The sequence below is a fragment of the Falco peregrinus genome, chromosome 10 (assembly GCF_023634155.1).
Source record: "Falco peregrinus isolate bFalPer1 chromosome 10, bFalPer1.pri, whole genome shotgun sequence".
NCBI classification, from domain to species: Eukaryota; Metazoa; Chordata; class Aves; order Falconiformes; family Falconidae; genus Falco; species Falco peregrinus.
Window position 1 is genome coordinate 1,283,029 of NC_073730.1, and position 21,043 is coordinate 1,304,071.

The 21,043-nt window shown below is 41.3% G+C and overlaps 1 protein-coding gene across 5 annotated transcripts in view; it reads left to right on the top strand.

Moving 5' to 3' along the window:
• The first annotated feature begins 275 nt into the window (after positions 1–275).
• DENND1B (DENN domain containing 1B) overlaps positions 276–21,043 on the top strand; it is a 167,175-nt gene continuing 146,407 nt past the window's right edge. For 2 of the 5 annotated variants that reach the window (XM_055815046.1, XM_055815047.1), the window contains exons 1-2: positions 276–604; positions 3,309–3,373. In XM_055815046.1, the coding sequence (XP_055671021.1) occupies positions 588–604; positions 3,309–3,373 (82 nt within the window). In that variant the 5' untranslated portion in view covers positions 276–587. The remainder of the gene's footprint in view (positions 605–3,308; positions 3,374–21,043) is intronic. The other 3 variants (XM_055815043.1, XM_055815048.1, XM_055815045.1) reach the window with 2 other exon arrangements.

A 21,043-nucleotide genomic window follows, 5' to 3' on the forward strand; every position in this document is an offset into this window, starting at 1 on the left:
GACCCATCTGAGGAGCCTCTTTGGCAGCAGGTGACGGTATCCGTGAGGGACAAGGCGGCCGCCGCCGGTGCGGCCGTACCAGTGCGCTGCCCGAGACACACGGCCGAGGGGCCTCCGCCCCGACCGGGCCCACCCCGGCGAGGGGCTGCCGCCGCCGCGGCCCGGCCGGGCGCACCCGGCTCCCCGCGCACCTGCCGCGCCGCGCAGGCCCCGCACGCCGCCCCCCGGGGCAGGCCCCGCGCCCCCCGCCGCCGCCCGCTCGGCCCTGGCCCTCCCCCGCCGGGCTCAGGTGACACCGGCCCCGGCGGCTCCCCGGGCCGCCGCGGAGCTTCCTGGTTCCCAGAAGGTGCCGGAGCGACCGCAACAGGAACTGAGAGACGGGGGGAGGAGGCGGTGCCGCCGCTCCGCTGCAGTCGCGGCCCGAGCCGGGGGAGCGGAGCAGCCATGGGCCGGCGCCCACCGCCGCGGCGCTGAGCCGCCCCCGCCGCCCGAGGCAGAGGGGCCGGCGCTGCCCCCTCGCCCTTGCCGGGCGGGGCGCTTGTCCCCGAGGGGCGCTGGAGCAGCCGCCGGGGGCCCGCGATGTGACCATGGACAGCAGGTTCAAGTGAGTGGGGGGGCGGCGACGGGCCGCGGCGGGGCCGGCGCGGGCGGGGCGGGGGCCGCGGCGGGGCTGTCAGGCGGGCCGGGCCGAGCCCAGCCCAGCTCGGCGGCGGCCGGGCAGCGAGTAGGCCCCGCAGCAGCCCCGGCCTGCCGGGCCCGCCAGGCGGCGGCGAGGGAGGGGAGGAGGGAGGGGAGGCGGGGGAGCCCACCCGGCGGGAGCGTGCGAGGGGCCGGGCGCGCCGCGGCCGCTGAGTGACTGACAGGCAGCGCGGCGGGCGGTGGGCCGGGAGCGGGCGCTGCGCGCTGGGCCGGGGCGCGGGGGGAGAGGGGCGCGCACAGCGGCGGCGGCGCCCCCCGCCCGGCCCGCAGCGGGGAGGAGGTGGCCGCGGGGCCGGCCGCCCCCCGCCTCTCGCCGCCGCAGCGCCGGCCCTGCAGCGCCCTCCCGCAGCTGCAGCAGGAGGGCGGCCCTGCGGCCCGCCGGCCTCGCCGGGCCGGGGCAGCGCGGCCGGGGAGCGGGGCCGGCCCGGGCGGTCCGTGCCGGTGAACGGGGCTCGTGCGGCGGTGGCCTGTCGCTCCCCGGGCGCCCCCGGCCTGGCGCCCCGGCCCGGCCGCCAGCGCCCCGCCAGGCCCGGGCCGCGCCGCCCCCGCAGGGACCCTGCGGCAGCCGCGGGGGCTGAGGCTGGTGGCATTAACCGCTCCGGTAGTTACAGACCTTCCTTTTGCCGTTATGGCGTGGCAGGTGCCAAAGAGAATTTTAGGTGTTGGGAAGCACGGACCCACCCGGAGCGGCCGCCTGGTCCTGCTGAGCTGGGAAGCTGCCGAGATGTCAAACAGCGGTGGCAGGAATTGACAAAACCCCCCGTGTAAATACTGGGTGAAGAGGCAGGCTGCCACCGGGTAGCTGTAAAGGAAACGGGAGACAGTCTGACAATTCTCAGATTAGTTTTACACATTTTTGACACTTCTAAGCGCAGTGGGATGTGAAGAGTAAACTTAGAAGCATTTTTCTGCAAAAGCAGATTTAGAGTGGTATGGTGAAAGACGGAAGGCAGTGGTATTTCAAAGAGCTCATTTCATGAGAGTAACTCGGCCAAGAGTTGAGCTAGAAGCACTTATTCGATGTTTGTGATGCTTGAACCGATTCACGCTAAAACCCCAGCACTGCGTGGCCTGGTTGGGAAGCAGAGGAAGGGCCGAAGCAAAGGTGGCCTGAGAGCATAAACTTAGAGTCTGAGCTGGACTGGTGCCGTGGGGAGATGTCGCTTCTTTTAAAGGAAGGATTTTTGTCAGTGGCTCATCTAGAGGTGGCTCGGTGGAGCCAAGCGTTATCAGTTTCATTCTGAACCCGCTCACCAGCCAGAGGAAGAATGGACGGACTTTAATATCAGAGTAAATCTCTAATATCCTGGATTTAGGCTGTTGCAACTCAGAGCGAATTTGATCTCCTACACACAGGATCAATAGATACAGGATTTTCCCAACTAAATGCTTTAAAATAAGATGCAAGGAAAGATTGTGATACGGGTGGGCTGTGTCTTCATAACCTGAATTAGACTATAATTGTATATCTCAGTTGATGATGTGCTGAGGTCAGTGAAAGCATGTACTGAATCAATTAATTCATGACAGCTGAAATTTTCCCCAGCTCAGCCTTTGGATTTCATTCAAAACTTTCTTTAAAGAATCAACCGTGTGTTAATTTGCTTACATGCTTTATTTTAAAGCATTCTAGAAACCTGGAACCAAGTGCTGGATTTTTTTATTTGCCTAAAACTCCAGCTGACTTCAGTGGGAGTGTTACCTAAGAAGGGATTTCAAGTGTGAGCCTTTGATGTGGTTGAACAGATAATTGATATAGGTGTGGTTATGCCACTTGTTTTTAATATAAATAGCAGTGAGCTTGGTAGGCAGAGGGAGGTGGGTGGTATTGTAATGGCATTCAGGGCTGTTTTAATAAATATTTAGTTTGGGATTAGGTTGTGTGTTAATTGCTGTTAGCTTATGCAGTTCACTGTTAGGAGGTGTGTAGTTACTGGGCAGGTGGAAGAGGCATTGGCCCTCACCAGAGCTGACCGTGATGGCTGCTGCAGATACGGAGGCTCCATCTTCCTGGCTGGCTGGGGATTGCGTCTGTCCTTAGTTAATTGCATTAATGTTTTCTCACTCACTGAATCATGCCCGAGATTCAGCCTTCAAAGTCAAAGATGACGATCAATATCTTGTGAACGAGGAAGCTAAGTGATTCTCAGCCTTATGGTGATAATCCTATGCATTTAAAGGGTAGTGGCTAGATTTGTGGAATTAAAATGGATGTCTAATGATGGGCTATTTCTGTTAAGTAGAAATAAAATGTAGCTTTAGAAAAGGCTACCCATGACTCCATTAATATGTTTCAGATTGGTTGATAAGCATTTTAGTAGCGCTTTTTTCCAGCTGTTAGGCGTGATTTGATGGTGTGACTTAAAAGCTATTTGATGCATAGGGCAGTGACAGTGTTTAGCTTGTTTATCTTCCTTATTCTTTCTTTAAGGCTGTACAGGGAAATGTGACTTTTTGGTTCTTCTTTAGAACTAATCTGGTTTCTAATGTTAATTTAATAAAACTTTAATTTATTTTAATTTTATTCTGTACAAATAGAATGGAAAAGAGAGAACATGGTAGAAACAAACATATATATTTGATTAATCAATTGTGTTTGCTTCTTCTAGGGAAAATCCAGAACGTACCTTTGATTTGGTACTGAAAGTAAAATGCCAAGCATCTGAAAACAAAGGTAATATTCTGTGCCTATTGGTATTTATTTGTAGAAATGAGAAGTGGAAAGAAAAATAGTTGGCATCCTGATCTAATGTTGTCTTATGCTTTTAATTGCTGTTGGATTGGGATTGTATTAAAAGCCACTATGGTTATTTTATTGCCTTTTAAAATCTATTGTGTTAATTCATAGTTGTCAGGGGGTTTTTTTGTTAGTTTTTCATTTGGCTATTGTAAAAATATTTTTGTTCTGAGAGAGTTACTTGCAAAGCTTGGACTTGAAATGCATCTTCTACAATTCTTAAGTCTTAGAATGTTGATTTTGTGTAAGATTTCATTTTAGGAGAATAATTGACTTCTGTTTCTACCAGTGGAATGTTAATTTTGATGAGCGTGATAGGGAGAAAGTAAGTTTCTGAACAACAGGAAGAGACCTTCTTTCTAGCTCATGTTTGGCAGCTGCTTTGGTTTGATACATGATATAAACAGCAATGAGTGCTGTCTTGAGCTTGTACTAGCCATCAGTTTCATGTCTCTGTAAAAACATGGTAAAAGACATGTGGTAGCACAAGAGTTATTCGAGAGAGGCTTTTTTCCTCTTGGTAAAAAGAGGATGAGGTTTCCAGTGCTGAAATTAAAATGCCCCCCTAGAAAGTCCATTGGGGAAACTCAGTTCATGTTCTTATCTGAGGTTGTTGGCCGCCTAAAAACACAGGGAGAGAAGTCGTCTTGTTGGGGTTGCGTTGTAGTCATGTCTGTGACAGCTGTGTCTTAATCACGACTGTAAAACCATTAAACTACATCTTAAAATTGAGTACATTTCTTATCCTGCTGTGCTAATAGGTGCTGTTTCCAGAGTTTACTACTCTGACAAGTTAGAAGCCTGTAGAAGTTTATAGCCCCAAAGTATTCCTTTTTTTTAATTTTGGCTAACATTTCTGTTAGTGATGTCAGGGGTATGTGCCTAATATGTTTACCAAAACATTTTTTTTGAAACTAAACAATTGTATTTCTTTAGGTCTTCTCCTGACAATCCCAACAGACTTTTCTGTGCCTGTTGTATTATATATTATCCATTATTGATATCTCAGGTTCATCAGATTTTTATTTTTTTTCCTTTTCTCCTCCTCTTCATAAGGTCGCTATTTAGTTGTGGAATGACATCTTGGTCCTGGTTCAGTCTGGGTATTTTCACTTTTTTTGTGACCAGCCAGCATCCTTCAGTTCATTGCCTGCTTTTTTGATTTGTTGCTGGTACGGTGATGGTTGGGGGAATCGATCAGATGAGCTTTCGTATCTCTGATCATTGTGATTTGCATCATGGCACATTTTACTCTGTTCTCTTGTTTGTAGTTTTTACCATAGTAATTTCATAGATGATGTCTGTGAACCCCACTTAGCTACTTGACTCCTGATCTGTTCCTCCTTGCATTGTGCATTTAGTCTCTGCCTCCACCTGACAGCCCTTCCTGGGGGCCTGTTCACATCCCAGCCCAGGCCAAGCTTCAGCCTGCAGACTTTATTCCCTTTCTTCTTTACCTCCCAAGAGCTAGGCTGTTGATAATCCTTTTAGGTCTTCATCTTGAAATCCTGAAAAGTGTGAGTTTTTTTCTTCTGTGATCAGAACATGGATCTATATCCTTTAAATTCCTTTTATGTCCCTTTTGACTTGTGATTTTGCATCTTTCTGCCTCTGCTGCTGTAAGAAATTGCTCCTCTGTACCTGCAGCTCTGTGCATGATTGCCTGCACCTTGGTGCTGGTCATAGGCACTTCCCCTGCCCCGCTCACCGGGCGTTTCATGTTGTTCATCTGTTGTTCTCTGTGGAGAGTGGTGTCTTCAAGAAATCTCTGTATCTACTTGAACTGTGACTTGAGTTAATGTAGAGACAGTATGTGTGACTGTTGTGGGTGCACCCTCTTCCATTCCACTTCTTGCTATCGGTACCCCTCATGGGCTCAGTTGCTGTTTGTCCATGGGGCAGCCAAAGGCAGAAAGGAGTTCTGATACTGGTAGCGATGGAGTCTGCAGTGTGTGGCCAGTGAGGGATTTAGGGGTGTTTCAGCTGGCCTGGAGGTTGTATTGATTCTTGCATGAGTCCGTAGATCAGCACAAAAGTACAGTACCCTTTTAATAATCAGATTGTGCTGGCTGAATGTTCCAGTTACCATCCTGCTGTACTTGGTGACCCATCTGGGATTCATTTTAATTTCTTTCATATTATGTCTAATTCAGATAACAAACTCACTCCAGTGAGGGCTTGACATCATATTTACATATGGTATTATGAGCACAGTGATGTATCAAATTAATATATCTGAATGTTAAAGTTATTTAAAGGAAGTTCACAAGGGACAAAAGTGTATTGTCTTCACCGCCACTTTAGAAGTGGAGCACAAGGCTTGTCATGCGAAACAGGGAGCTTTAAAGGTTGGTTTATTATAAAGCCTAACAAATTTGACAGTTACCCTGTATTGTAGGTCTTGCCTTTAAATAGATTTTCATGCTAGGATAATCTTTTGAATATATCATACTTGAAAACGTGATCCATTCACCTGTTTCTTTGCTCATGCCTCTTTCTTTCTTATGAAAGAGATTTGTGTTTAAATGGGGGCTTTCTCCCTCGCATCCCATCTGCTCCTTGTACTTGATCCTGAAGCTATGTCAGGGCTGAATTTGTGACATCACTGTCACAGTGTTGCCGTGGAAATATCACAGCCACAAAATTATGATCTCTCTGTGTGAGTGAGCAGCAGGAGAAGCCGACTTTGGGGAGAGGAAGAGCTTAATGTCACCCATGTATCTTTAAGCTTTTTCTTTTCAAGCTTTGCTGTAGTGAGCATTCTCCTGCATTTTAATTTCCCTGTGCCAGTGTGTAACTATTCTAATAAATAAAAATTGAGGTAGCCCTACTGCACGTGTAGCTATTAATAAGATGATGTTTTTACGAGGATGCTATATACCTGGAATAACGTGACATGATGAAAAATTTTGCTGTTAAAATTATGCTTTTGGAAAAATGTTTTTAGATAACTGCTGAATTACAGCATAGCTCTCAAGGAATGTTAATATTTTGGATCAGACAATGTCCTAGGGCTCTTCCAGCTGTAAAGGATCATACATACATGCAATGCAGCAAGGTTTATATGTATTATGAAATTTCTTCTGAAGTCATTCCACTAATTATTTGCAACGTTGTTTTCTATTCAACATTAACACCTACAAAGTTTCACGTAGGTTATTATGAATTTATCACTTCATGTGTGGTAGTAACTCCTGAATTGGTTACAGGCTTAGCTGTGCTAGCAAGTCTTTAGTTAGAGCTGGATCAAAATTTTGTTTTCCCATTGGATACCTGTTTTTTGTGATTTTAAGAGTAGCTTGCATACTTGAATATTTATTTCTCAATATGGTGTTCTTGATGGAGTAGACAATCCTTTTGGGCTGCTCTTTCTCTTTTAAACTGCAGGTGTCCACAATAATGTTGCTAGAATAGTGATCTGCCAAACTTTTTCTCATTTTCAGGGCAGGAGAGAAAAAAAGGGTACTTTTTACATAAATAGTCTTATAAGTGAGCACTCTATTTTTTACTGTTGCTGACAAGCTTTTTTTATTCGTCACTCGGGTTCTGTTACACCACCCCCTCCCCCTTCTGTTTATTAGAGGGGGTTAATGCCTACTCTTAGAACAAAACAGGCTATGATTCCCTCAACTATTTAGAATATATTGCTTACTATATTTTCAGAATAAATGATGCTTTTGATACCATATTCTACCTAAGACTACCTTGAAAGCTGCATTTCAGCTGTACTTACTTGGACAGTTGAGGCATGTATTCCAAAGAGGAGAAAACCTTTAGGACCCAATTCAGATCGTAGCCCAAGTCACAACTTCCAGCCCTTTGCAGCACAGTCAAGATGGTAAGCATCAATTAACATGATATGTTGAAACATAGTAATTCAGCATGACAGACTTTTTATTGGGAAAATTCATAACTTGATTCTCACAAAACATTGGGATTAATTAAATTCTGTTCACTGGAGTTTTCTGAGTGACTGGGAGATGAGTGCTTAGCTATTCTAGCAGACCAGTATTTGTTGTGAATTTGGCCTGCAGTATCAGTAGCACCTTATAGCAAAAGGTTTTACATTGTCTCCCAGGCAGTTGCAGATTTTCATAATTCTTTCCTGTGTTACTCCTTAATGAACAAGCAAACAAATGAAATGTCAAAATAGGCACACATCTTGACATCATCAGTTGACCTTCTGCGTAAAATTTTCACTTACAGACCCAGAGGGCAACTTGATAACAGATACTATCAACACCATTGTGTTATTTCAAGGGCAAGTATTGCTCTTCAGCTTTAGGGTAAAAAGATGCAAGTTTTTTGCCCTTTGGACTGAGTCACCCTTTGGAGGTATCAGGAGTAATGCAGTGTTGCAGTTGTCCTGAGTCCATAGTTTTATATGAAGCTGTTGGTTCCAGATTGTACAACAGCTGCACTTGGGGTGACTTTACTGTTCTCCTGGCAACTTGTCTCCTGAAAGTTATACTGACCTGGCACTGTAAGATCTGCCTGAGCCTAGAAATTGGTTAACCAAAGCAATCTGCAGCTTTTCCCCTCCCCCCACCCCCCTTTTTCTTTTTTCTGTCTAGGTCCTTCCATCATGAAAGTAAATGGAATTTCTGGAAAGTTGATGTTTCTGAACTGTTCCAGAGAACATGTCGAAAATATTAGTGCCAGTGTAATCTTCATGAAGAGTGCATATTTATTTATGCATACAAAACATATACAGTATGTGCATATACACATATTTGTCTGAACTTTTGATTTTGGTTAAATGTGCAAAGATATAGAATCAGTTAAATTACCAACTTTAAACTGTACATCCTATATTGATTTTATTAAAATTGGATTGCAGAGTCCAGACACAAAAGGCAACGCAAATATAGCAGCTAGCAGTAGAAAGGCAATGTGCAACAACTTCTGCGAAGATGAGGTCTTCAGCGTTTCTGTCCACAGTTTCCCAAGAAGAAGATGACTCAGATTGGTTTCTGTTTGTGTGGTGAAGAGTGCTGTTTGCTACACCTCACTTTTTTTTTTTTTTTTTTAAAGTTATTCCACATATGAAAAGCAACAAAAAGGCTCCATGGAGTGTGCAGGTAGATCCAGGAAATGCAACCACTGAATGTCATAGTTTGGGTCTAGGAATGCTTTGGTCCTGACAGTTCAAGTTTTACTTGAAAACCCCTTTGAAATAGCAGTTAATTTTCTGTTCAAGCAAAGAGTAATTGCTTGAGCAAGGCTTGGAATTTGATTGCTTTGTCTCTGTTGCCTCTTTAAATGCTGGGAAGTCTAGAGCTCTAGATCTAGATACGTGCTTTTCAGAGAAGGTGTTTAATAGGTTGTGTTGAATTGTGTGAATATCTTCTGTAGTTTATCTTCCCTATGCCAGAAGGATAATAAACCTTAGTGATGCATTATCTCTAAATTATTTTTCTTTCAAGGGTCTTCTTTTCATTAAATTTTCAAGGAAAAGCCATGAAAACCATTTTAGTTGTGTGTTGGTAGAGTTAAGAGCTATATGAATTAAATTCAGGTATTAGTCCAGAAATGCAAAATTCTTTGTATGCAGTTTGATTGTGGTCTGTAAGGTACTAATAAGATACAGCTATAAGTTACCTTATATATATAAGGTACTAATAAAATACAGGTGTAAGATACTAAGTTCCAGGAAGGTCCCAATTCTGAAGAAGTTTAATGCAGTTGGTAGTTGTGTCCATGGGTAACCTGTCTAGCTTTGGTAAAGTTTTGATTAAACATCTTCCAAAGCTGCTTTCAGAATTGTGGCCAGAGCAAGCACTATTTTTTCTTCTCTCTCTCTCTCTCTCTCTCTTTTTTTTTAGATTTACTGTAGAGAGCTGTTTATTAACCACAGATTCTGAGCCTGTGGGTGTAACGTGCTGATCAGATAACTTTTCCTCTGCTGTACATTTTTTTGCAGAGCATCACTTGAACATGATTAAAAAGATAATTCTATCGTTGTAATACATGAAGTCTGCAGGATTTTTTTTTTAAAGAGTAATTAAAACTTTTGATATAACCTTTATGTACTGCCAACCTTTTTCACTGTTGGTTTTAATTGGAAGGATACTAAGTAAGTACTGGCCTACAGAAAATTAGGTTTCTCTGACTTTTGAAAGTACACTGTGTTCTTCAGATGAGTATGGAGAGCAACTATATATTGCTATGAACTAGATGAACTTTCTTGTAAGTCTCATATTTATTGGCAGATTTGTAGTCTCAAATATTGTGTTACCATATTAGAATTTATTTTACACCAATAAAAAGTTAAAGATGCTTTTTCAGTTTGTACAATGCCATTTCAGAACATGGGCTATCTGATTGTAGTCTTAGATGCAGTTTTTGTATATAAAAAATGAAGATTTCTTTCAATACGCCTCCACCCCAACTCATTAACTCATATATTGTTATTTAGATTAGTGCTACTTCCCTGTAACCGTTTCTTGTTTTTTTTCTGTTGGAATTTTCAAATGGTTGTACCTAAAAAACTGGAAGTGGACATTTAATCTAGCCTGGTTTCTCTACAAGATTATTGATTGATTAGGAGCGGAATATCTCACAGTCCTTTGTTGAGTATTATGTAAATGTTTTGAGGGCAAAAGCAGGTAGTGCCTGTGATTGTGCATCACTTTTGTCCTTTTGGGCAAAACAAAGGAATATAAGCCAGAGTTTGACTGGTTGGGCAAAACCAAGGCGTCTAAGCCAGAATTTGACTGAAGCTCTCACGTACAAGCACCAAGCATACCTGTAAGTCCTTAATAAATTATAATATTTTGTATAACTTAAAACCTTCTAGTTGTATCTAAATTGATGTTTTCATTATATTCAAATTTCTTTCATTTAATTGGAAAGGTCCTCAGGGTATGAACTATGTCTTCTCTGTGTTTGGACTGTCATTAGCAAAGAGTGGGTGTTGGAGAATTATGAACAACAAAAACAATTACAGCAACTGCGGTTTTGCATCTAAGACAAAGATTGACATTTTGACGTTTCTTACCTTTTATTTTTCATTCTCCAGAGGCTGATAAATGGAGGGTAGTCACTCCAGCTTTCAGCTTCTCTGCACAGATGCTAAAATGTGGAGGAAAATGCTGCATTTCAGTGCCTCGTTTCCTACAGTTGTGTTTTTTTTCCACCAACCTACTGAGATTCTTGGATGTATGTGTAATTTGGAGGTGGGTGCAGATATGTGTGTGTAGGAGGGGGAAGGGTGAGAGCTGCTGGAGAAATAGGTCAAGGAAGCCCTTTCTCCTATCTCCCCTGCATTCTTCACTGGGGAGAAAAAAGCTCATTGGGGAGGGATGACCCTACTCCCCAGCAGCCAGAGGACGGTCCTGGCAGGAGCGGCAGGCTCTGCTCTACTCCAGAGATTCCAGCTGTAGTAATGTGGGGGCAGGTGCTGTGGTATCAATGCTGGTAGAGAGCAGTTATTCCCCTGCAGGCATTTGCCTGACTGTGTCATTTTTTCATGTGATGCCATATGCCATGTTCAGCAGTGTGACTGGGTTTTGGGCAGTGAAATGAAAAGGGAAAAACTTGATGAGTTAAGTAATACAAATATTAACATGCTGTAAAAAGAATTTTGTATAAAATTCAGTAGAATGAGCGTACTAGTACTAATACAACTAAGTGTAAGCTGAAAACAGTAATGTAGTCAATCAGTATGAAAGTTGACGTTCCTGTGCTTTTTTTCAATTTTAAATTTAGTTTCGTTTTAGTTCTTAACTGTTTGAGATGGCTGCCTGGGGGATAGTTTGTGATCTTTTAAATTGCTTGCATTCAAAAGTGTTAAGAGTTTGCGTATTTTTCTAAGCTAATGTCAGCATGTTTCTGCCCTCCCACACACTGAGCAGTCCATCATACAGAGAGGTTTATCGTACTTTAAGGAGGTATGTTACCCTGCTAGCTCTTCATATATAGTTTAATGGCTTGTCTTTCATGTGCAGAAGATTTAAAATCTGCTTAGAAAGCTTTGAAAACTGGTTAAACTTTCGAAGTTTTAAATGCTTTTTGCAAAGCTGTGAGACAGTTCTCTCTAGCACTGACTTGAAGAGGCTGAAGTGTAGGGTTTCCTGTCTGGTTCACAGAAACAATCTCTTTTAATTCTTTTACCTTTGCCATTGGTGGTACTATCTGGGGATGTAGATACATGTAGATGCATGTGCTTAACGTATAACTATTGGCATAGATATTTCTAGTTGTAAATAAAACAAAGCATGATCAGGACTACAAAGGGGAGAGGTATGTAACTGTTCATGAAGAGCTTAAACCCCTCGGAAGCCAAAATAAGTTTTCTCAGTAAAGTGCTATTGTTATTCCTCAAAATAATGTTGTCTAGTAAGAGCAGTTTGAGCATAGCACCGCTTTGCAACTCATGTGTTAAGAATCTGTATTTTTCTTGGTAGGCCGATGAGTGACGACTCCAAGATACGGGTAAAAATATGATACTTATAGGCATGTACTTAGGATGGAGGATAGTATGAGATTGACAGATAAAAGTACTGAAATGCTGAAACCATTAACTTCTTAGACATGCCTTTGACATTTTTCCATGTATCTTAGAACTCGAGTCTATGTTTAGAACTGAATAATTTGGATGGGCAAAGACTTCTTACATTTTGTGATTCTGGTTTAGGAGACAAGATTAAAACCTAATACTCAACTTTATATGGAAAAGAGAAGAGAAAAAGCAGAAGCGGCGAGAGAAAAAAAAGGCCCAAACGCGATTTTGGGTGTGGTATCTCTGCTTCCTGAGCTGGGAAAGCCAAGGCAGCAGTTTACAGTCATACTGCCTTCCTTTGCAGAAATTTTAATCTTTGTTTGGAAAGTACTGTCCAAGTATTAAATCCTTAATTGGAAGTAAGGCTTGAATAATGCCCTTAGATTATGTTTCCCAGAGTTTGAATCTGGATCTAGTTTCTCTACATATTTGAGTGGGCATTCAGATGTACATTAAAACCTAGCTAAAATTACAAACCTGTGTCTGAAAAGAGCATATTATTTAGGGTTTCTGTGTTTACTTTAGGACGTATTTTACAAACTATATTAGTTAATGCCACGTTTAATCATCATAGAGGCATAACTGTCATATCCAAGGTATTTTGCCGTAGCTGGTTTACTGTTTCCTTTTTCCTTAAACTCAGAATGGGGAAGTGTGACACAAAGAATGATTAATACTTCGGTTTAGCTTCTAATTGAGAACAAGAAATTCCTAATCATCTGACCTGAGATGCTGCTCATGTCAAAGGTTTTATTTGTTGTACCAGTTGAACCTGTTTTAGACCACAGCTAAATATTGTGAAGTTATGGTGCCATTGTGTAGACAGAGTCAAATGTTTGCCTTTGGGAGGAGGCAGCTCTCTTGCTCTGTTACGGGACAAGCTAAATGCAAAAATCTGTTGTGTTTGTATTTAAATACTGGATGCTAAGTGTTGACTTTTAACTGTGTGGCAAGGGTTGCACTTGACCCAGAGAAGCTGTGCTAATAATGGTTATAAGGCACAGCATCATTTCCCTCAGAAGTTGCAAAGGAGAGCTTAACGTTTTAGGGCAGCTGTTCCCAGGAATGGGGTAGCATTATTGAAGAATAGATGATAATTTTTATATCCTTGGGTTAAGATGCAACATAAAAAAGCAAATGTAAAAGAGTGTTTTGTCTTTACAGTGAATGTGTTTCTGTTCAGTTTAAATGCAAAATACGAAAAAGTAGCAGTGTAGAGGTAAAAGGCAAGGATTGTGTGAGAGTTGTAAACTTGCCTGGAGGTCTGTAAAGAGTTTGTAATACTGGAGGGAAACCACTGTGTGTTTAGAGTGACATGGTGACTAGAGGGAAACAGTTATTGTAACTTAGTCTTGCTAGCAAGAGCTGATCATTCATGCATCCTTTTTCTGTGCTTTGGCTCTTAAACTGTGTGTTTGCAGTTTGTGTTTTCTTCAAACAGCTAGCACTGCTAGAAGCAGCGTGCGAGGTCAGCATCCTTCCTGCCTCTGGTGGCACCTGGCAGGCTTGCTTTGTGGGTATGCTCACGTTACTGCTGGGGCTGCTGCTGGAGCTGCAGGAAACGGTTGTCATGCAGGTCAGATAGGGAGGAGCTAGTGGGATTTTCATGCCATACAGTGTAACCTAGGCTGTTTTCTCATATCTGAGCATGCATTCCAGGTTTTTTGGGTTTGTTAAAATAAATGTGTTGTCAGTTCAGGAAACTGAAGAAAACTGGGGATGCCCTTACCGTCTCCTGCCATCTTCCTGATGGCTTTTGTGCTTCTAGGGTACCCTGTTGGAATTGTCAGGGTTATGTTAAACTCCTGTCCCTTTTTTTGAGAAAATGGGGTCAACAACTTCGCTGGTGCCTTCTAATTTTCTGCTCACATAGTAAAAGTGAGCTCTTAAAGGAAAACACCAAATACTCAAAGTTAGAACCCTGTCACTCATGGTCACTTCAAGGCATTGCATATTTGGTGATAGATTAAATTTTTTTGTCTAAACAAAATTCTGTCTAAAGAGCACAGTTTTGCTAGGTTGATATTGTGCAGTAGTTCATAGAACTGAAAATTGTTACCGGTATCATGATACAACATAGGAAATTCTGAAAAACTTTGTGTCCTGGAAAGAGTTTTGCTGGTGTTCATATTCCAGGTATTTTCAAGACTATTGCCAGATAAAAAAGGACTGTAGTTTCCTGGTGGCAGATGAATTGCTTGCTACTTTAGCTGAAATGAATGAACTTTTCCTGTCATGTCACAGGTAGTTGTGATGACAGTGATTGTGTGCCAGGACAGGTAAAGCTTGCTGACACTGGAAACTTAAGTTATGTGAGGTTCTGAGCATTCAGTTGCAGTTTCAATCAGGCATTTTTAATTGATGCATCTGAGTAAATCCATTTTAGTTTGTAGGAATGAGCGTGTCCCGTGCAGTGTAAGTACATGTTTACATCTGCTTTTGCTTGAGGTCAGAGCCCTGTAGCATCTTGCAAGGTCTAGTCTAAAAATACTTATACAAGTGTCAGCCAGGGGAAAAAAAGTGAGGTCAAACTAGCATGTGTAATTAAAGAGTAACCAATTTAAAAAGAGAATTCTCTTTCTCAGTCTTGATGTAATATGCTGTGTTTTACAAAGAATAATTTGAAATGTATTCTTTTGCATTTTGGTTGTGGTGTAGAAATCAATGCTGTGGAACATGACAAAAAACCCCCCAAAAACTTTAGATAACCACCTCTGAAGTGTTTGGTTAAAAACATTTTTCATTGTCAATAAAAACCGCAATAAATTAAAGCTTGCCTTAAATTCTCTGGCAACTAGTGGTGGTGACTATCATCTTTTAAAATAAACAATTTTCTGTGATATTGCTGGATGCTGACAGATCTAGCAAACTATTTTGTCGTTGAGAATACTTGTCAGGCCTCGCAATCCTTGGAGGGAATTTGCATTGTGTTTTCAACAGTGAACAAACCAGAAATCATTTCAGCTCCTGCTGTTGGAGAAAATGATGAAGGAGACAGGATAAACCAAATCAGACAATAAGAAAAATAAATTAATCTTCCAGATCTTTCAGTGGAAGTGCAATAGGATGAAGGTTGCACACAGCAAGGCAGGTGAATTTGTGTTGGCTGTGGACAGCAGAGCTCTTGAGGCCACTACATCCATGAGGATAGGCCAGGCCTGAGCCTTGCTCTGTAAGTGACTGGGGAACACAAACTTGATCTGCTCTTATATGATCTGCTTTGTGCATTTGAAATCTGAAACTGCAGTGTCGTTTGAAGCTCTAGGAAGAGAAAAAGTGCTTTGCTTCCAGCTCTAAATTACTTCAGTTCAATCTGTAGGCTTGCCCGACTCACCTAACATGGGAGTGAAGGTATATCAGCTCTGAAACACTGCTTTTCTCTGCATTCACAGAAGACTTCTGTGAGAGAAAATGCTGTTACCAAGAACTCATCTGTATGGCTTCTCCTACAGGGGCGTTTGGTTGGTGGTGCTTTCTGTGATGGCTTGACTCTGGTAAACTGAAAAATACTTTGTGTGGGAATCTGTGTGAAAATGAAGATACCCTGTTATAAGATGTTTTCTGCAAAGGGAGTACCCAGTAGAAGTTTGGGCTTTCTGGTGAATAGTGGTGATACTTTGTACACTGTCCAATTTTTGAAATGCTCCATGGCCCGTCTGAAGGGAGACAGAAGTATTCAGGATAAAAATTTGGCTCTGTATGCAGTTAGTTCAGTAAGTTGTGGCTTGGGATTGCAGAATTATCTGTGCACTCACCAGTTAACATGATCATTAATGACTAGTAAAAGAGAGTCTGAAATTAATTCAATTTAGGACAATTGCAGAGGCACTCATTACTGTTGTATTTTAATGTGGATATGGAATCAATCTGTTTAAAGTAAATATATGTGTATGCGGTTCTTCTGGATTACTGCCAGGAACATAACTGGGCTGTGTATGGAGCCAAATGAGAATCCATCTCATTGTGTCTTAAAAACATAATGGGATTTTATAATCTAGTAAAAGTGCATTGTTTGCTTCATGTCTCATCGTGTACACTCCTCCTTATATCTTAACAGGGGAACGTGATCCTGATGTATGCTGCTAGGGTACTTCTGCTACTGGAGTTCTGCTCCTGTCTATTTTAGCACTAGAAATTATTCATCTAAGCATGACCAGTATGTTTTAATTGTCAGCACATATTGAAATATTCATCTTTCAGTGAGCAAGATAAAAAGTCTTGCTAGGACAGAAAGTGCCAGAACAGCATAAACAATAGTTGCAAACAAAGTAATGTTTTGAAGTCGTTTGGATAAAATGAGACCAAAGTGATTTTGGTGTGTATTTTTGCTTGTGGGCTGCTTCTTTTTTTTTTTTCTTTTTTTTTTTTTTTCTTTTTTTGACCTGTATTTAGTTCATGTTGCTTTGGATATGTAGAACAGTATGTATTACTTAGCATAGCAGTTAATGTAGTAGTTTTGTGCTTGTTGGTCAGAACACAGTGCGAATCATGAAACAGGTACAAATTGCCTAAACCAGTTAATTGTTACAGAAAGCGAGAAAGTGCCTTTCTATTGATGTTCCTGAAACTCAATTTTTTTTTCTTTTTACGTCCCAGTAGTATATATTCAATTTATTTCATGGGAATATTAGAAGTCATTTCAATATCACAAACAAAAAATAAATGATAGTGTATGCTATGTGTTATCTTAAATTAATATTCCTGTAACAGAGTGACACTAATCTGTTATAAGAAAATAGTACATCTTAGAAACAAAAGAAACCACATTTGATATAAATCAATAGCTCTAAAGTTTAATTACCCCATCACAGTCATACTTTGTTCATCAACATTTCAGGAGGATTTTGTTTAACTCTGCGGTGTATCAACTAGATATACAGTAATGATGTATTGCAAATATGCAGGGATAGGCAGAGAGCTGGATTTTATTCTCAGATCTAATTTTAACACCAATGGCTGAGAGAGATGAATTTAAAATCAATATTTTCAGCTTCATTAGGTTCTTCTTGAAATATTTACTATATAGCAGCAATAGAAAATTATAGTTTCTGGAGGTATGCTAATTGACTCCTGAAATCTGAAACTCTCAGACATTATAATATAATCTTTAATTATCTTCAAATAAAGTATGTGAATAGCGAAACAAGAATGCTTTTTTATATGTGGCCATATTAGAAGTTATGGGTATTGATAGAATGCAGAGGTGTGTGGATGAAATCTGCTTTGTGTATGATGAACTGCAGTCCTGCCCTCTAGAAATTCCTGGGCCCAGAAAACTGATCACGTAAGCAAAGATACGGTGGTACAAAACACAGCATCACACAGATTCCCCCGCCAGGTCTGGTTTTGGGTGTTAGTAGGTCAACAAAGAAATGCATTTTATAATCAATAGATGAGAGATCTTTCTAACTTATGGCTAGGTGGCTCAGTAGTTATTAATAGGATACAAAATCTTTCAGCTCTGGAATATGTTTACAGGGCTAGCTCTGATTTAGCTCTGATTCCCCCCCCCCCCCCTTTTTTTTTTTTAAGTGTCCTGTTATTGTCTAGGCTTCCTCCTTTGCATGTGAGAGGTTTATGATTTCATGTGGCTTAGCAGCACTAGGGGAAAAGGATGAACGCCCCCCCCCCCCCCCCCGCCCCGCCGCCTTGTAGGGACCAGATATAATCCTAGATTCCTGTTGGACTTTGCTGATGTTTGCTGATGTTGAGCTTCAGCCAAAATGGGGAATAAACACGGTTCCACAAAGGTAAAACACATACTCTGTGTCAGCAGGAACTGCAAGCAGCAGTCACCCCTGGAGGGGAGCAAAGAAAGCCAGGATTGCACCACTGAAAGCCGGAGTGATGCATTACTGTGGGTCACATCAATGAGCTTTACTGGTAATAAGCATCCATTAGGGCAGTTTTGCAAAAAAAGCTAAGTCTTTGAATAGCATTTTCCAGGAAAAAAGACTCCTCACGTTTGAAATGAATGGCTAATACTGAGTACAGTGCATTTCTTGGTAATAGTTTTCTGGTGTTACTGTCTTCTGTTCTACAACCTATCCTTCTGTGGACAGCTAGGAGAAAGCAAAAAAGTTACTGTGTGGCTGCACAGAAATTGTGTCGGTGTGACTGAAGTAATAATGAGGGGGATGAGTGTTCTTGAAACTGCCATGAAGAAAACGACATATGCTGGTTCTTTATTGCTAGGAATCAGGATAAAAGTGCATTATAGAGAAATTACATAATTTTCTTCAGTGTTAGCTTTTCCTGTCCCTGAAGTAAACTTTTTTTTTCTAAATATCATTATAATATCAGAAAATGACCTGAGTTTTTGTTCATGGGTGACTAAACCTTAATTAGGTATGTATTTGGCTGTAATTAAAGCACCTTTATGAGCTCCCCTTCAAGCAGGAGCCAGTAGGGGTAAAGTCTATGGTTAAACAGCACTTTCACTTCAAATAATCTGAGTTTGATGGGTAAGACAACAGAGCAAATTTACTGTATAACCTTTTAAACATATTTCAGAAGTACAAAGCATTAAAATAAAAAAAGCACACACACACCCTGCCCCCCCCCGCCTCTTTATAAGCTATTGTATCATGAAATATGAGGGGACTGTGACCTCCTTGAAGTGCTGTAATATCTACTATTGAGAAGATTAAACAAGACTATGTGTTGTTATTACCTTTGCACCACAGCAGCACTTCAGTAGCAAATCTATGTGGAAGTTATAACTTCCCGCTGACCTGTAACTTCAAAAGGAAAATTGTTCTAGGCTTGATTCAAGTAGGAAACTTACCAAAAGCTTCATTAAAACATTGTTCGTGTTGTCTGATGCAACGGCATATTTGCAAGCTGTTGTTTCAAGATACTCATAATCCAGGGAAATCAGTAAATTAATAGTTTAAAAACTACATACGCATAGCTCATCAAACACATCCTTAGTTACTTACTACCTTGTCACTCTTCAAGGAATAGAGGTTGTGAGAATGGTAACCACTCTGCTTTCGTTTCTTTACTGTTGAGGGCTTGGATGCCTTCCCAAGAGTGAGGTGCGATGTGTCACTTCTCTCTTTTGATCCCCTTTGCAGCAGGGGAAGCTGAAAGGACTCTTGTCACCTCGTACTACAGTCCCAGTGTTCCTTTGCTTCTCTACACTTGTCCTGCATAAGAAAGCTGGCCAAGAAAAACTCGTAGGTTTCTGTGACTGTTAATGGGTGAATGGCTCCCCGTGGCAATAAGAAAAGAGCTAGGAAACACGGAAAGAAAATCCTATGAGCAATGACTGATTTGAGAGGGAGCAGATTAGCATTGCACTGTTGTATAGCATCACTTTTCATGTCTTTGTTTTGAGAGGCGAGAATATTGCTGAACTCTGTTCTTGGAGTTCAAGGTACCACACAAATGTGTTACATTTAAGGTGACAGAGTTTATTTGATTTCTTTCTTTTTATTCAATAGAAGCTAGGTTAATGTGCAAAGAGTAGTGAAATAGACAATGAGGTCTTGTTAATTCAGGCTGAAACTTTTGCCGTGTTCATAATGTGTTTTTAGCATCTGAAAATTGCTTCTGTTAATACCAGATCAGCATTACTTTCTATGAAAAAGACAGGATTTGAAAGTAGATAATGTTTTAAAGAACTATATAAATGGATGAATCTGCTGTACTTTACAGGAAGGTTTTGATAACAAAAATATATTTAGCAAAGAAATAACAAACCCTGAGTGCAGCTTTTTTTAAAATTGCTGTAGAGTTTCATTCCAAAAACAAAACAAGTAAGTCACATATTCGCTTACTTACCCTTTATTAGAATCTTTTTTTTGGGAAAAAAATAACAGTTTGTGGTCAGAAATAGTTTTCAAGGATTATATTCAGTAACCTTTCTCTTTAAATTTAGCTGCAGGGCTTTGTGGTACTTGACTCCTGTGTCATACCACAGCTTAAAAACTTAGCCCTTTGTATGTGTAGAACTGTAACTCCCGTTTTTTGAATCAGTTTTAGTAACTGATTTAGATTAAATGATTAAAGAGCCTGAAAGTGATGGCAGATGAGCAATTCTTTTGTGTATCTGTATGTGTTAAGAAGGGTTTTAGATGTACGTTTCTGTAGTTTACTTTCTTATATGTAGTGCTTCTAGGATGGTGCATATTGCATAATTGTTTAGATGCTAATTTGATTATAAACTTGTAGATCAGGAGGGAAAAACAATTTTAAGTAATTTTGTCTCTAAGAATGAATAAGATGGTAAACAATGGCATATAGATGAAGAGGACAAAGCAGGTCAATCAAATGATCTGTGCAGGGTGGTTCTTAAATACATTTTGTGTGTTTGGTTTCTAATTGTCTATAAAATAAATTTTTCTTAGCATGTCAGAAATGAGATTTTAGTATCTTGCTCAGTAGCTTAATGGAGTATCCCTTTACAGTGCAGTTGATTCCTCATTTTGCTGTCTTCTCGTTTTTGGTTTTAATTTTGGCTGCAAGTGTATGTGGGAGGAAGTTGTGTTAAGTTAGACTTCTGTGTTTGAAAATTTATCTTTCAGCAGTTTTGTGCAAAAGAAAGGTATTGCTTCTCATCGCCAGGACAAGTAAAGATTCTGGGTTTCCTTCATTGCAGTTGAGTTATCTGTGCATTCCTTGTTTAATGTGTACGTGATTTCTGTATGAAGGCACGTGTCCCCTTTTGCGTAACTGTTAAAACACTGGTTAATAAAAGCAGCTGAAGTTAGCCACAGCAGGTGCTGCAGTTCAGTGCTTTGGTGGTACTGGGCAGCATGACCTGAATCAGGCAGAATTGTCCAGAAAATTTATTCTGAGATGTGGTAACCTCTGCTTTCCAGATCTGGCAGCTTAAAATAGGTTTGATGCTGCTGTGAGGAGCTCAGCATGCAGTCTTTGAAAACAAGCCTGCCTGCTTGGAACAAAAATACCCCAGTCTAAAACATGAATCCTTTCCTGCACTGGATACAGCTTTTCCCGTGTGAATCCAAACCAAAACCATTATGCATTCGTAGTGGTCTCCAAAAGCATCAGGCGGCCCTTTTGCCTGTGTGAGAAGTGCTCTGTCCTTCCTGGCCGCGGGTGAAAGGGGACCGGCCTTGCTGGGGAGGCTGTGG